General features: G+C 39.7%; 1 protein-coding gene across 1 annotated transcript; it reads left to right on the top strand.

Annotated features, from left to right (window-relative positions):
* The first annotated feature begins 3530 nt into the window (after positions 1–3530).
* LOC139469142 (uncharacterized) lies at positions 3531–4244 on the top strand. The gene has a single exon (XM_071251278.1). The coding sequence runs from the start codon at positions 3531–3533 to the stop codon at positions 4242–4244; it is 714 nt and encodes a 237-aa protein (XP_071107379.1).
* Positions 4245–18175: the final 13931 nt, after the last annotated feature.

The following is an 18175-nucleotide window of genomic DNA, read 5'->3' as shown; positions in this document are numbered from 1 at the left end:
TTTAGGAGTCCCAAGTATCCAAATTAAGCTTAACATTTACCTGATGTCTGGAACTCCGGATAAGTCAACCTTTTGTCCAGGTCCCCACAAGTTCAACGTGGGTCGACCTGACTGTATGTGAAAATAACCAACCTTTGTCCCTTTTTTATATTGTTAAAATGGGCGCAAGGGCCTTCATACAGAAATACAGATTTTTGATTGATTGACATATTTGGAAATGAAGGTAAGTACCTGATGCAAAAGTGAAATGGTACAGTATAAACATGACGAGTGACAGCTAAACAATGCCGATGGCGGAGTGTCGGTGTAAGCATGTTTTTCTTCCGCCCAAATTTTGGTCCGAGCAGAGAGAAAAATCAGAATAAAATACGTAAAACTGCAGTGGAAATGTTCCAACCCTGTGGTGAAAAGTTTCGGTTGACAGGAACAAATGTTCTGGATCCTGTATACTGTTATGTGCAACATGAAAAACAGGGCAACTAAGACACACATTCGCAATACAAATAAACCTAATCTAAAATAAAAACAAAAGAATATGATGAAAAACAAAAGCATAAAACAAATCCTGGTAGTTAATGAAGGACATGTGAAAACATGTCATTATGACAGAAACTGCCCAAAACGCAACCGAATTCCAGAGTACTTCTGCAAGAGAATACCAAGAAATTACCCTTTATGTCATGTCATGTTATGTTATGTCATGCCTTAATGTCTTGCCCCTACGAGGCAATATTTTACGGACGCTTCACTTTCTATGTAAGTCAGTAAGAGTTAAAAAAGAGACAAAAAGCAAAGGCTGAAGCGGCCAAGATTCGACTGAAATTAGCTGAACAGGAAGCAAAGATGGAGAAACAGCGAGCTGAACTGGAAGTGAATCTGAAACTCCTTACTTTACAGCGTGAAGTACATGAAGCCGAGGCAGAATTACAAGCTATGCAGGGAGTCTTGGAGGTTGACAAGAAATCAAGGCGAGACGACCGTTCTTCCCAGACATCGGCGAAGCTCGAAGAAATTAAGAAATTTGTGGAAAACCAACAAACCTTTTATGAGTTTGAAACTAGGATACTTGACCAGGTTGAAACTGTGTCCAAGAACCAAGACATACCCATACCGGTATGAGTACACCTCACAAAGCCGGGCAGAGTAATCGCAACACAGTTCATGACCTCAAGTCCTTCCATAACCATGGTGACAACTCCCATACTCAACAAAGGCAAGTACATGCACCAGCGGCCTCGACAATTCAACGTGGTACTGTTCCACCAAATAGTATGCTCAACCCTGCAGCTGAACCTTATGTCCCAGACATGACAGCTCCCCCTGCATTGGGACATGTGACAAACCAACTGGGTTTGTGTTCAGAACTCTCCAAATATTTGATGAGGAAAGACCTCCTCCTCTCGGCTGAGTAAATTCAACGATAAACCGGAGTATTTTGCTGTGTGGCAGAATAGCTTTACACAAATTATGTATGAACTAAATGTGTCTCCGTAGGAGGAAATCGACTTGCTGGTCAGGTGGCTTGGCCCGGAGTCCAGCAGACAAGCCGCTAGAATCGGTGCTGCTAATGCTCATAATTCACTTCGTTGCCTTCAGAAGATCTGGGAACGACTGGGAGACAGATATGCCAGTCCCGAGCTTGTGGAGTCTGCACTCAAGAAAAAATTGTCTAATTTCCTAAACTTTCCAACAAAGATCATGATAAACTCCAGACATTGTGTCCGAAATTGAGTCTGTGAAGGACAATCAGAGGTACACAGCCCTTCTGGCATACTATGACTCTTCAACGGGCGTGACTCCGATTGTGAACAGGCTTCCCTACGCTCTTCAAGAGAAATGGACAAATGAAGCAGTCAACTACAAGGAACGGTATCATGTTGCTTATCCTCCCTTTTCTGTGTTCTCAGAATTCATAAGCACACGGGCTAGAATACGAAATGATCCAAGCTTTCTTTATGACTCACAGTCAGCGCCAAATTCCACAATGAAATTTCATCCCTTGAATATCAACCCAAACTTCAAACTGTTGTCAAAGAAAACTGACATCGGAGAGAAAGACAATGTTACGGAACGAGTTAGACTACCACGATAAATCGGAGGGACATACTCTTAATTATTGTAAGGGGTTCCGACGTCTGTCTCTGAATCTACTCAGCACACAGCGCGTGAATGCAAGTGTAGCATTCAGTGTTTCTTTTGTGGAAGTGTTCAGCATGCTACCGCCATGCACAGTAACAATGAGGGAGAAACCTCCGCTAAAGTTGCAGACAGCATGATTTCGCTGAGGAAGCATGAAGGGGAGAGAAACGTTACCGCTCTGTCGGCGTCACATCATAAAGAGAAGCCAATAACGATGTCAGCTATATGTGATAATTTGGTTGGCGGCAAGTCATGTGCCAAGACTCTGCTAGTCAAGGTATTTCCAAAAGGATGTCCAGAACAGTACTTATTCTCATATGCTGTTATCGATGATCAGAGCAACCGGTCACTTGCGAAAAGTGAGTTCTTTGATAATTTTCATGAAGATGGAGATGAAGTTGAATACACACTCTCATCTTGTGCTGGTTGTGTGACAATGTCTGGCCGACGAGCATCAGGATATGTCATTCAAGCCTTAGACGGGTCCTCGTCATTACATTTACCTACCTTGATAGAGTGTAATGAGATTCCAAATGTGCGAGAGGAGATCCCTACTCCAGAAACAGCTATTCATCATCCTCACTTAAGGGACATTGCTGTGTACATCCCAACTATTGATTCAGGTGCAGACATTCTGTTACTCATAGGACGTGACCTGCTTGCAGCTCATCATGTACTTGATCAGCGCATTGGACTGCCTGATGCACCGTATGCCCAGAAGTTGCACCTTGGCTGGGCAATAATTGGGGAAGTCTGTCTCGGGCAGGTACACAAACCGGATGTGGTAACAGTTAACAAGACTCACATGCTCAGGGATGGTCGAACAACAATCATGGAGCCCTGTCCTAATAATTTTGAAGTCAAAGAGAGAAATGACTTTGGGGAGAGTGTCTTTCAGAGAACAAGACTTGACGAAACGCAAACTTTGTCTATTGAAGACAAGCAATTCCTGAGGATTATGGATGCCGAATTCTCAAAGGATAGTGATGGCTGTTGGACTGCTCCACTACCATTTCGACAAGATCGTGCCAGGCTGCCATGCAACAAATTCCATGCCATACATCGAGCAAATCTATTGGACTCCAGCATGTGCAAAGATTCCACAAAGCGAGAACATATGACAACATTCATGGCGAAAGTCATAGACAAGGGACATGCAGAAATAGCCCACCCATTGGAAAAGGATCAAGAGTGTTGGTACTTCCCCTTGTTTGGTGTTTACAATGCCAAGAAACCAGGACAAATCAGGGGTGTATTATTCATCTGTGAAGTACAATGGCGTCTCTCTGAACAGTGTCCTAATGACTGGTCCTGACCTCGCAAACAATCTGTTGGGAATCCTTCTCAGGTTCCGAACAGAATCCTTTGCAGTGACGGCAGATGTGGAGCAAATGTTTTACTGCTTCAAGGTGAAGCCATCTCATCGTGACTACCTCAGATTCTTCTGGTACAGAAATAATGATCCCAGCCAAGACTTGATTGAGTACAGAATGACTGCTCATGTGTTTGGGAATTCACCCTCTCCTGCAGTCGCTATCTATGGTCTCAGACGATCAGTGGAAAATGCTGACGTTGATGTGAAACGGTTCGTGGAGAATGACTTTTATGTTGATGACGGACTGCTGTCCGTCCCCACAGAGGAAAAAGCCATCGATCTGATTCAGAGAACCCAGAGTGCGCTCCAACATGGGGGTAACATAAGACTACACAAGATAGCCTCCAACAGTCGAACTGTGCTAGCTGCGTTTGATGCAGAGGACCTCGCCAAGGACATCAAGGACTTGGACTTCAACACAAACACTCCTCCACCTCAAAGAAGCCTTGGCCTATCCTGGGATATTGACAAAGACACTTTCACCTTCCAAGTATGTGCCGAGAGGAAGCCCTTCACCAGGCGCGGGGTATTGTCTACCATAAACAGCCTCTACGACCCTCTGGGCTTTGCAGCACCAGTTGTCATCAAAGGAAAACTGTTGCTTAGGGAACTAATGTCAACAACCTCTGGTTGGGATGACCCCTTTCCCTCTTCTTACTTATCTCAGTGGCAGAACTGGTGTGACTCCCTCAAGAATCTTGAAAATGTTGTCATCCCAAGACCTTATTAAAAAATCTCAATGTCTGATTCCCTTACCAAAGAGATTCATATATTCTCTGATGCTTCGAAGGAAGCAATAGGTGCTGTTGCTTACCTCAAAATGTACGACGTCAATGGCACCAGTACTAGAGTTTCTTGCTGGGCAAGTCCAGAGTAGCCCCACGTCATGAACATACCATACCTCGGTTAGAGTTGTGTGCTGCTGTTCTATCTGCAGAGATGGCAGACGTCCTACTCCAGCAGCTTGACATTCAGGCAGAATGCCTGCATATTTTCACAGACAGCCGCGTCGTATTGGGTTATATATGCAATGAGAAACGAAGATTCCATGTGTATGTCGCAAACAGGATTGACAGAATTCGCCAATCTTCACAACCAAAACAGTGGAACTATGTGCCATCGAACATAAATCCAGCTGATCAAGCAACGAGGTCTGTGACATCATTGTGCTACAGTGATAGCCTTTGGTTAAGAGGACCTGATGTCCTGAGCAAAAGTGATACATCTGATATGTGTGACTCACAACTTTTCTCGCTTGTCGACCCAGACAATGATAAAGAGGTTAGAGCCGAACTCAAGTCGACTAAAACCTCAGTCTCTACAGCTGTGCCGCAACAACTGGGCACTGATCGCTTTACGAGATTTTCTAGTTGGAAAAGACTTGTAAAGACAATCTCACATCTGAAACATATTGCAAGATCCTTCACCAAAACTAACAGTTCATGTGTTGGTTGGCACCAGTGTAAAGACTTCAGAAATGTAGAAGGATTTAAGGATGCAGAGGTCTTCATTGTCAAAGCAGTCCAAAGGGAAGCTTACTCTGAGGAGATCATGTGTCTGCAAAACCAGAAGCCACTTCTGAGGAAAAGCTCAATCTTGTCCCTCTCACCTGCTTTAGATGGACAAGGCGTTCTTAGGGTAGGAGGAAGACTGAAGAACAGCAAACTTACGGCTTGTGAGAATAATCCCATTATCATTCCCAAGGGAAACCATGTTGCAAAACTTCTTGTACACCACTACCATGTCAGGGTAAGACAGCAAGGAAGACATCTGACGGAAGGTGCTCTGAAATCGGCAGGTTACTGGATTATTGGGGCAAAAAGAATGCCCACCATTCACTTATGTCGGTGTTGACGCTTTCGGACCATGGGAAATTGTGACTCGTCGTACAAGAGGTGGTAGTGTAAACAGCAAACGATGGGCAATATTGTTTACCTGCCTAATGATACGTGCAGTACACATTGAACTCGTTGAAGAAATGACAAGCTCCTCATTCATAAACTGTCTCAGAAGGTTTATTGCCTTAAGAGGGGAAGTCAAGCAATTCCGTTCTGATAGGGGAACAAATTTCATTGGTGCTATTGAATCCCTTAATGTCACTGCTGTTAATGTAGAAGATGGGCCTGTACAAGACTTCCTGTACAACAATGTTGTGGTTTGGTTGTTCAACACCCCTCACTCATCTCACATGGGAGGTGTATGGGAGCGAATGATTGGGACTTCTCGGAGAATACTTGATGCTATGCTCCTGAACACAAAATGGTTGACCCATGAAGTACTCTCGACCCTTATGGCTGAAGTGACGGCAATCATCAATGCTCGACCTATTACATCCATCTCGACTGACCCTGATCAGTCGATGATCTTATCACCTGCAATGTTATTGACTCAAAAAATGGCACACACCCCAAATTTTGATCTGTCTCTAGATGTCAAAAATATATGCAAATCTCAGTGGATGTATGTCCAGAAACTTGCAGAAGAGTTTTGGCGAAGATGGAGACTTGACTACTTGCAGAGTCTTCAAACCAGGTCGAAATGGAAGATTCCCCAGCCTAACCTGCAAGAAGGGGATGTTGTTCTTGTGAAAGACAATTGTGCAAGGAATGAGTGGCCTCTTGGTGTTGTGGAATCAGTGTTTCCTGGACAAGATAACCTTGTCCGCAAAGCTGCGATTCGTGTGTACAAGAACGATAAGTGTGTGACTTACAACCGTCCAGTTGTGAACATTGTTTGCTTGTTTTAATTCCACTTGTGTCTGCAAGATATGTGACATTTACAGCGACATTTCAATTGTGTGATTTCCATGCGAAATCAGAAGGGGAGTGTCTTGCCAACTACGAGGCAATATTTTACGGACGCTTCACTTTCTATCTAAGTCAATAAGAGTTATCTTTTCTTACCTTTTTTTTCATACTTCCGGGAAAGGCACGTGTTTGAAATCAGTGGTTTCTACGCCTACTCAAAGGTCTTATCACCATTACTCAAGTGCTGACATGTACAGGTTTTTTACCCTTTTTGTACTACAGGTTTATGACGATTGTTGTTATGATTGTTCACACTTAAAGCATTTGTTCCGACCGTTCCATGCTTTAACTCGATGTATTCTTTCTCTCCCCACTGAAGAAAAAAACCCAACACAAAACAACTAAATAACCAAGCTCCATCATAGTCCCCATCACAAAATAAGTGTGAAAGTTCCTTTTTGATGGAACACATTCCATTGTGATAGGAATCAACATTTGACGGGATATGCACCTCCAAGGGAACAGATGTTGGTAGTAAAAGTTCCGCCAGAACCTTTATCGCATGGAACCAAATCTTGTTTACACCTGGACCCAGCGCGGACACCTCGAGGCAACAATGGAGACAACCTTAACCTCTTATGAGCAATGTTGCTCACTTCCGAAGTTCAACAGCTGCACCACCCAGCCAAGGACCCCTTCAATTACAAACATGTCAATAACCCACACATTGCCATTTAGAAAGTGGTCAAATGTAACAAATGTTATATTTTGGATAACACTTTCTTAGTGAAGTACCGATTCTCGTACTTTTGGGGGTTGAGTCCCGTCCAGGATTCGAACCCACACTTCCAGAATGAGGCACCTAATCGCCTGCACACAAAATATGATTTGTGTGGGTTCGAATCCCGGACGGGACTCGACCCCCAAAAGTACGAGAATCTGTACTTTACTGAGAAAATATTATTCAGAATATAACATTTTTTACATATCAATAACCCTAAATCAAAACATTTTGGATAATAAATATACATCATGATCCAGAATATGTTAAAGAGATCAAACGAGTTATTCACGATACCACACTTTGGATGTAAATGGACAAACAGTTGACAAGCAACGAACAGCTGTTCTTTGAAGTAGAATTATGCAACAAACAAGGATGTGCTGTATAGTACTCACCGTTAAATAAATGAAACAGAAACACATCGTACAAAATAGCATCGGCAACAATAGCTGCAGTAGTATAGGTAATGATGGTTCTGGACCACTTCCACTGGAGCCAGATATAAATACCTATACCACCACTACTGGGGGAATTTTTTATGTCAAAACGCTGATGCGATTGAACATTAAACTAAATTTTAATGAAAATTTCTCTTATTTTTATTCATACGTATACCATTATTTTGAACAAAGTGATATTCAACATTTTTACTAAGTTCTTCGTTCATTTTACTAGAAGACCAGACTATATACTCTTCTTGGTAATTGGAAAGAAACAATTGATGACCGTATTTGGTTGGTTTATATCACTGATATAATATATACCTTGTGGTAATTTTGTCCCTGAGCATAAATGCTTCGATAGCTTTTTCGAGTTCTTCCTTTGTTGGTTTGTAATTTTCCATTATTATATACTTATGTAAGCATTCGTTTAAATGTGATCTAATGATAGTAAGCAATCTATTTTTAATCTCCAACAAGTTCTTTGGTTTTGGCACGGAATAAATGACGCACTTGTTGTCTCCCCTGTTCTATGAACTTTTTTTTCTCGTCTTCGCTAATATCCTGCTTCATTACGTTGTATTTGGTGAGTTCTGACAAAACTAAATGAAAGTCCTCCTTGGATATCTTACAATCAGCCATTGCTGTTGAAATATGATCCTCAATGCTGTTCAACTTTGCTTCGGCGAGTATCCGAATATTAGCATGTTTTAATGTTTTCTTTTGCAACTTACGAGAAATAAATTTTATCGCTATTCCTGCCAGTCCTGAGACTCCAGCCACCATTTCGATGCCAAGTACAATAAGCGCGGCGATTATAGTTGATTTTAAACCAACACCGGCTACACCGAGGCCCATGCCAGCTGTTACAAGCGCAGTGTCAACTCCTTCGAGAGCATTCACGGCTCTGCGATATTCTTTATACAATCCAAGTCTCATCTCCCTCTCCTTCTCTTTTCGTTGTTTTATGTCGCTTATTTGATGTAATCGAAATCCATCAACAGTATCCAATTTCTTTTCAGATTCTTCATCGAGCGCCCGATGTAAACTCATAGTGTATATTATTATATCATATAATAGTCTTTAATTGGTCTTGCTTCAATTTTTTGAAAGTATACTTCAACCTTATTAAATGTATATTATACGACATGAATATCTTAGTAAGAGAAATGCTGTCACCTTTAATAATTTGGACCCCCTCAAGGGTTGCAACGCGGGATGTTCCATATAAATAATACTGCAATGTTGATGTTGGTGTTTCTTAAGCCATTTAATCAATAGACCTGGTAATATTTCAAAGGCATCTACCGGTGCATCTCCAAACGAGGCTTCAATAATAAGCATAGAAAGATCAGGTATTGCATTCAAGATATCTTTAATATCACTGAATTCAGTAACCAAATTTAAACTAACATTTTTTTATGCCAGACGACTAAATAACATGACCTGGGTTTTCTGGCAGGGGAGAGACTAACACACTTTTTCGTTTTGATGGGATATAAGCCCTGAGTACGATCCAACTATTTATTATCTTAGTTAAATACCTTACCCGTCATCACATATGGTGGGGTAATGACGATATTCAGTAGCCACTGGATTTTTGCTTCGATCATAGTCCATTTATTATCATCGTTGTGAGTAAGATTGTATGAAGTGTTTTTATTGAGTCTTCTTACATCGACATCGCTTAAATCTCCTAGATTAACTGGGAATGCAACTTCTTTCCGCTTGTATACATTATCTTGTAAGTGTAAAGCGTATAACTTGCCATCGATACCGGGTTAACCGAATCCTTCTGTGTCTCCGAGATCAGAAAGTGCAATTGTATTACATTGTCTAAGGTTATGCGTTCCAGGGCCTAATGAATCAACCATTATTTATAATATGGAGTGTTACACTCAAGTATCCTATATGTACAGGTTGATGTTTTAAATCTAATACAGAAATTTTGAGATCTGAAATAATACCACGCTTTAATTTTTTATATTGTAATGTTGAGAAAGACTCCGTTCTACAGCTATACCTCTACTTTCTAGTTGAATATTATCCGTTGTACTGATTTGATCAAGATGGATGCACAACTGTTTATAGGGAACTAAATCCGGCAATTTAGTTCCATTCCATGTTTTGTTGGGATTTATTATTGTCATTATTAAGTGTATCTGCTACGTTCGGGGCAAGCATTAAACTCTTTTCTCCAGAGTTTAAAATCAGTATTCCATTCGACTCATTTTGTGTGAAACTAGCTCCCAAAGGCTTAAAAAATTCATCATTGAGTGAGCATACACTGTAATACCCATCAGGTATAATGTAAATGTCACCCTCTATTCCAACTAGTACCTGATTATTACCTCTCACCGCATTTATATTGGTCCACTGCAGGTAATACGTCACATCGCATAGAGCGACCTCAAGTTGTCCATCCGAGTTACCGATAGTATGAAGCAGTTGAATAGACTGACCATTTGTTATTCCAGGGAGTGTGACATACATATTAGATATACAATGATACTATATCATAACTTAAATAGGAAATCAACTTACATTACTAATCAGTTGATTTTAGTAAGTGCCCCTGGTGCTAATTTTGTTGTTGAATTCCCTGATATCTTTGAAAAATACAGGGTCACGGCAACTAGTGATAAAATGGTGCAAGATTGGTTCCACAATCCGATGCAATTTTGGCAGAATCAGTTAAACTTTGCCATATGGTGTGCCACAAAGGATGTGGTGTATCTCTTTATGCCGCCGGCTTTAAACTAAATAAGTCTGTTTTCTTATTTCACGTGTACTATCAGATACTCAAAGAAATTAATGCCCCATTACCGCAGGATTGAGCATGGAATTCCACAAATAATCCATACAATAGGTTTGCGTATGAGCGTATTTGTCAGGTATTTGGTATTTCTACTAGTAAAGATTGACGTATTTAAGGACTTAACCATGGTCTAGGTGTTCCATACAATGGACAAATAACTGTTAAAGAAGAAAGAGATAATTTAGTTGAAGAAATTCACCAAAAACCATTAAATCCATTTAGGTTGTTACAGACAAACAAACTTTATGTAAGAATATATGATCTTTATTTAAAAACGCATAATTGGTATCACGGCTGGGAACTTTCGAGTAACGATTGGAGAGGAGAGATATTATGAGTTTTAAGAGTGGTTTGATTTATGTTGTTACAAAACTTGTACAACTGAACGATACCGCAAACGCTTGGAATTAATTTCTTGATGATAAAACAGAAAATAAATTTACTAACCAAGGAGTTGTAAGAACAATGAATCAATAAGAACTTATGTATGGGCAATTCTTGGTGCACAATCACAAACACGAACAGGAATAATCGGTTCTGGGACCACACTCGATGCACAAAAACAGTTTGCCGCAAACGTGGAGGATGCTATGAATTCACCAGTTGACATACCATCTTCTATAAAGCGTTATCAAGATTTATTACAGTACGCTCAATCCAAAGTGGACTACGTTTATGCACCGGGACTATACATGTCTCCGAGTAATATGGAACTTAAGATTGGTCAAGTGATCGGTTATAATAATAAAATTGTTATTGCTTCCGATCAGCAAAAAACAGGTATAAATTCAGATATTAATACTGAATTAATAACGCAAACAAACACAGGCGAAACGGGAATAGTCAAGCCACAGTCACCACATGTTTCACAACCATCTACTGACGCACAACCACAAGTGCCACCGCATATTGCAGCTAAAAATCAACAACATATCGATGAAAAAACAGCGCTTATAGTAGGTGGAGTTGCTGCTGTTTTACTCATTGTTTGGATAAATAGTTCTTATTTGGTTAAATAGTCTTTAGCGGATACATACAACAGCCCTGCAATTGCTACGATCAGTGCCCCCAAGTTTTGACTAAGCCAAGTGGTAGTCTTAGCTAATAAATTCAAGAGCCAGGAAATTATACTCCCTGTTATACTGAGAAGTGCAGATGCGGCTTTCCCAGCGAGCTTTCCCAGTGCTTCTCCTAATGCTTTTAAATGCTTTTTTATCCACTCTTTTACACCATCCTTATCAGTAGGTGGTGTGGGTGGTCCGCTGCCACCGGTTAACGTGGTTAAAATACTGGCAATCGTTATCCCCTTTTCTCTGAACAATGTTTTAATCTTATCGGACAGTGTAGTATCGTTGAGGACTTAATCGATAGTTTCTCGAATTTGAGTGATTTGTGAATGAAGTGCCTTTCTATTACTGGAAGCAGCTTCGAGGCGGGTTGATCTTTGTCTTCAAAGTTACGCAATCTTTCAGCAACGCGGCGTCTACTGAATTCATCACCCGCCTGATCAAGTTTTGTTTTCTTATAAGCTATATGATTGTTGAGTTCGGATAGCTTGGCTATATTATTGATGAGTTCTCCCCGCATTGTTTGCATTGCCTTGTCAAGGCCTCGTAATTCCCTAATACTGAACTCCGAGGATGGTACACTGGCCGGGTAATTATTGTAGTATGTATCCAAGATTTCTCCGAGTCCGTCCGAGGCCAGCTTCAAGCTTTCTTCCAAATTATCTATGTTACCGAGTTCAGCACACACAGTCCGAAGAACCTGAGTAGTCTTCTCAGATATATTTTTCTTGTGAGTAGTGTACAAAACCATATTTCATTACAAACAATATTGATGCCGTGTTTATTGGCTATCGTAGACTAGGCTAGGGGCTTATGAGTACAAGAATGCATAAGATCAATATCCGGAGAGCCACTCAGTCGCAATATTCCTTTACCATCTATCGTAAACTTTGAATATTCACGACCAATTGGGCTAACATATTTTTTATCATCTTTTAAGGCATTGTAATAATCATTAATGGTTGATTGCAAAAGTTCATCGTTAAGATTCATGCCACCAAAGCTGGTACTAGGGTTATCAAAGTCGTCTAGATTAAAATCATCCATTTTTATATTAAACATAAGGTTACATAATTTCAATTTAACAATGTCTTCGCAATACGGACGCAAGTTAAACCCACAACATAGACTTCGGGATCCATTAGGGGTCAAAGCAATTCGCCAGTCTGTCACTATAACTAATAACCCGGGTACCATCGAATCCAACGCTTCTGGTTCGCTTTCCTAATCTCGGCGCACACGATGTGTTAGTTCCGGGAAGTGCATGACTATCATTTACAATTAGTTTGAATTCCGCCGACGCTAGCAGAGAGCTCATTCACAACATAGATCGTAAGATTGTTAAGAAAATCGCGATTAAAATTAGCGGTAATGAAGTTTTGAGTATTGATGACAGCGATGTATATTTCTGTTACATGGATCTCTGGAGAACGGCTAAAGAACGAGAAAACTTACAATACCAAGGTATTTGTAATCAGAACACATTGAGACTGCTTGTGGGAGCTGATAGTGGTGATAATACTGTCGTAGAAGATAAGGCCGTTCCTGATGCATTAGGTAACCGATTCTATATTCTGCTAGACTTTGAATTACTAGATAGTCACATGCCCTTTTATCAAGCATCCCTAGGCGATAGGTTAGAATATGAACTCACTTTTAATGACTACAGCAGAGTAATCAAAGCTACTGAAGATCCTAGTAGCTATTCTATTGAAAATATCTCATTGGAGTATGATATGATAACAGATCCTGAATTAGCAAGACAAATTCGTAACCAGTATACTGGAAGTTTAGCCATTTTATACGATCGCGTGCTTCGACACCGAAAGATCACCAGGAACAAAAGAGATACGACGTGGAATATCAATATAAACGTTCCCGCTAGATCGTTGAAGGGTATTTTAATGTTGTTCGAGGACCCCTCTGAAGCATTTGCAAGAGATACAGAGGCGTTCTACAATCCCAAGATAACAAAAGTAGAATTGACTATCGAGGGCGTGCCTAATCAACTATATAGTCAAGGCATGCAAGCATATCAACAGTGGGATGAGATTAAAAACCTCCCTTCTATAAAACGAAGCCCGCAAGTTAACGTGGTGGCGAAAGATCTGTCTCTCGGGGATGTAACGATGGCTGAATTCCTTACCACGAAGTATGCGCTGTGGCTTGACATATGAACAACTGACGATGACTAACTACACGGCAGTGGGTTGAGAATAGAAAATGCCAGCGAGGGTATTACTATGCAGCTCTAGGAAGCGTCTGGTAAACTAAACATATATTTGTACGTGATAAGGGACGCACAACTTAATATATAGAATGGATGATTCGTGCAAGCAATCTATTAATAATCTGTTACCTAAAGAACCGCACTGCGCTATTATCTGCGGGCAAACTGGTTGCGGAAAAACAGCTTTTATTCTAGATATTTTACAAAGTCATTATCGAGATGTTTTCATCCATATTATTATTCTGTGCCCGACTTTAAACGTTAATAATACATACCTATCGAGAGATTGGGTAATGAATGATCCCGGGGTGTACAAAGTTGATCCGGGCGATCGTTTACAAGACTGTTGACGAGTATGTCACGAAAAATACAAAGGAGAATCAACCCTTTTCATAATAGACGATTGCAGTGCGAGTAAAGAACTTACCAAAAGGAAAGCTATGCTTTCATATTTAGCATTGTCCGGTCGACATACTCAGCATAGCGTTTGGGCACTTACTCAAAAATACAACTCTGTCCTGAAAGATCTGAGAGAGCAGACCAAATGGGTAGCCCTGTTTCATTGCAAAGACTGAGATTCATTTGAGGAATGTCTACATTAAATTGATGTTATTTATACCAAGTCCGAACGAGATAAAGTCAGAAAACTGTTAACTTCAACGAAGCATTGTAAACTCGTATTAAAAAACGATCAACCAGCTTCTTATGCAATTGCTTAGCAAAAATAGCAAAAATATAGCAAAAATAGCAACTGCAAAGCAAAATCATAGCAAAAATATGGCAAAAATAGCAACTGCTAAGCAAAATTATAGCAAAAATATAGCAAATGTAGCAACTGCGAAGCAAAAATATAGCAAAAATAGCAACTGCTAAGCAAAAATATAGCAAAAATAGCAACTGCTAAGCAAAAATATAGCAAATGTAGCAACTGCTAAGCAAAAATATAGCAAAAATAGCAACTGCTAAGCAAAAATATAGCAAAAATTGCAAAAATATAGCAAAAAGATAGCAAATATACGAAAAATTGAACATTAGCAGTTATTATGTAATAATGTGGCTTGAAATCCTCATTCTTTCACAACAGTTTATTATTAGGGGCTGCATTGCATATGCCATATTTTATTATGTTAGACTATAATATCTCCTTAGGTATTACATTATGGAATGCGACGAACTCATCGAACATATGCTCAAAGAACCAGATCAACATGCAGAAGAACATGAAGATAAATCTTTAGATAAACATAGAGAAAGACTCACGGCTTTGGTAGCCGGTGGAAAATGTTCCCAATATTTTGGGGAAAATTATACCATTGAAAAAATTGATAACATGACCGATGAAGAAATTAAAAAACTGTACGCGCGTTACGAGTCTAGACCTGGAGCTACCATGACTAAAACAATAGGGTCGGCTATGTTACAACTATACACAGTCGTAGCTAGTACGTTTTTTCCTATCCCGCCCGAACATCGCCCGTATTTATGCAAATCTCTCGAGAAAGACCCATTCATCGAACATGCTATAAGCGCAGTAAGCTGTTAGTTTTATCATAGATACGGAATGTTCTTAGCGCCGGTGACCACAATCACAACAGATTGTACCACAAGTGAATCAGGATATACCAGCGACAAGCCAGAGTGACAAAGAATCCTTTGAAAATCGCCGCTGTTAAAAAGGGTGCGTTAGCGAGGAAGGCTAGAAAACTAATGAATAATTTAAATATTGAACATAGTCCTCCGATTAAAACTTCGGCTCCCTATGCACTAGGTGTTGTTGCTATAGTGGTGGTATGGTTGTTTTATAAGACTGGAGAAAAGAAAACGTCACCCCTGATTACACAACAACAAGGTCAATTAGAGGTTAGCCCCCATATAATGTTATAATGACTACTCCAGTTACAGACGGTAAAATGTTGTTAAACGCAACGTATCATGCAGCCTTGGTCAGCGGCTTGGCCATTGGCTATGCCCGTATAGCTAAAATGATTACTAAAGCCACACCACCCAAGCTAGATTTTAGTGGTTACGATTTCGGTATGATGGTTCCAGTTGTAGGCCTAGCAATGGCTACAAAAGATATGCTAATCAAACAAGGGCTTATCCCAGAAGACATAATGAAGTTATTAAACTTGAATATTTTATATTATTGAACACAAAATGGCATCAATTGCGATGATGGTCCGTGGAGCTATTGTTAATGCCCTAGCTTTTTCGGGGAGTAATATTTTGTTTTCTAGTATGAGGGAATCAAACGCTAAAGAAATTGAAGAGGAGCGTAAACGATATACTAAAGCATTAGAACAACTCGAAACAGTCACAATGGGCCAGACACAGAATGGAGGGATAAGATTTTATCAATGATGAACTTCCTCAACAAGGACATTCAATTCAAACGTTTAAGGATGTTGAATCTACCATGCATGAGTACTTCCTTGTTTATGGAAAGACCCAATACCAAGGCCATCAATAAGTCAGTTTTATACAACGTCAGAGGCTCAGAAAGACAGCAAGATAGTATTTATAATGTTTGGGTTGTCGGTAGTTGCAATTTCCAGCTACACAATTACACATAAGCTATGATCTATTACGTATCATCTATGTCGGGCAGAGAATCGGCTGATGACACACATTTAGACAAATGATACTAGAAGTGTATATTTATCACAATGGAGAGGGTTGTAAATTCATACACATGGGCCAATCACAAAAATGTCGGATACATGCCATTGCAATTAAAAAAGGATATGTTAATTATATGTGTTCTGTATGTGGGATTTGGGTCAAAGGTAGTTACTGTTTATGTTAGGGTCACGGTGCTGACAAGAAACGGTTTCAAATTATGTATGAGAGGAAAAAGGTTTATCGCAATGAGAGAAATAGATTGAGTAGAATTTAAACCATTTAGAGATAAGTTCACATTTAGGTATACATCACTATGGTTTTTGTCAGAGAGTTGAAGGCTTTGGCAAATCAACGTGGTCTACATGGTCATTCTCGAATGAGAAAAGCTGAAGAGATTGATTTACTCGGTTTGGAATACAACAAACCCCAGACTGTTAGAGAACTCAAAGCTGACGTGAAAAAAAGTGGGCTGAGAGGTTATTCTCGAATGAGAAAAGCTGAATTGATCGCTTTATTTGTTAATAATAAACCCGCTGTTGTTGATAATAATCAATCAGTTGATGTTGATAAAAATCAATACGTTGAGTTAAGATTTGTACCCACAGCCGGCGTTGGTAAATACCTAAGAGGTTGGAAGATGGATATTAATTCCAACATGGATGTTAATGATGTTAAGTCCATCGTATCGAGCAAAATTATCAAGGAGTTAGATGATTTAAATGGTATAAAATACCAGCTAACGGTTAAAATGCCATTGAGTAAAAATGACGCCGATATACCGAAACTGATTCCCGGAGCAATCAAGAAATTACAACCGAATCTGATACTATAAGGGCATCATTAGATGCATCAATTCAGAGGATACAAGAAACTTTAGAATGCTGGACTAATAGAGGTTCGGGTTTGGATGTGGATAGAATCGATAGTTCATATCTAGATATAGCAAATTATATGCCTTTCAAAGGTGGATCTTATCTATATTTACCCTTGTATTATAAAAAGAAAAAAAGACATAATTAATATAAAGAATAAAGGCGATGACTGTTTCAGAATTATGATAACATCTGCATTGTTTCCTGCAGATTCTAAAATTGCAAATAGACCTTCTAGCTATCCCCAAAACGATGGACTCAACCTTGATGGTATAGACGAACCTACACCAATCTCACAAATTGATAAGGTGGAAAAGCAAAGTAATTTAGCTATGAATGTTTTCGGACATTCTTCTAAACGAATTTTTGTACACAGAATAAGCTCTGCTCAAGAACATATTCCCAGAATCAATTCATTTCTGATCGAAAAAGAGGGTAAATATTTTATACATGGATAAAGAGTTCAAGCAGGCTATTATTCGATCAAAGATTATAGATGGAAAGAAATATGTCTGCGAAAGATGCCTGCATGGGTACAGCAGACAAGATCTATTAGAAGCGCATAAAGAAGACTGCTATCAGGTTTGATATGCCTAAAGAGGGGAAAATTATATTAAAATTTGAACATTATTGTAATCAAATGCCAGTACCTTACATAATTTATGCTGACTTCGAAGCACTTATCAAACCGATAGAAAATATGTAACACAGTACTGAATGTAGTTATAAATTTAAAACCCAAGAACATATTCCTTGTGGGTTTGGATTTTTAGTTGTAAGGTGTGATGGGAAAACAAACCCACCCGTGATTTACAGAGGTCCTCATGCAGAGAGAAAGTTCCTAGAATATCTACAAAAACGAAGAGAGAAAAATCAGGGAACATTTATCGCGTAAGAAACCCATGTGTATGACGAGGGATGATTGGAGGGCCTGTAAGAATTCAACGAGTTGTCATGTTTGTAATAAACCCCTGAATTGTGATTCCGTAAGAGATCATTGCCACGTCACGGGTAATTATCAGGGAGCTGCGCATAACTAGTGTAACTTGAAACTAAAAATAAATTCTCAAACAATACCCAT

Source organism: Haliotis cracherodii, unplaced genomic scaffold (genome assembly GCF_022045235.1).
Source record: "Haliotis cracherodii isolate W230 unplaced genomic scaffold, xgHalCrac1.p SCAF_2, whole genome shotgun sequence".
Classification (NCBI taxonomy): domain Eukaryota; kingdom Metazoa; phylum Mollusca; class Gastropoda; order Lepetellida; family Haliotidae; genus Haliotis; species Haliotis cracherodii.
This window is presented reverse-complemented; position numbering and strand designations above follow the sequence as displayed.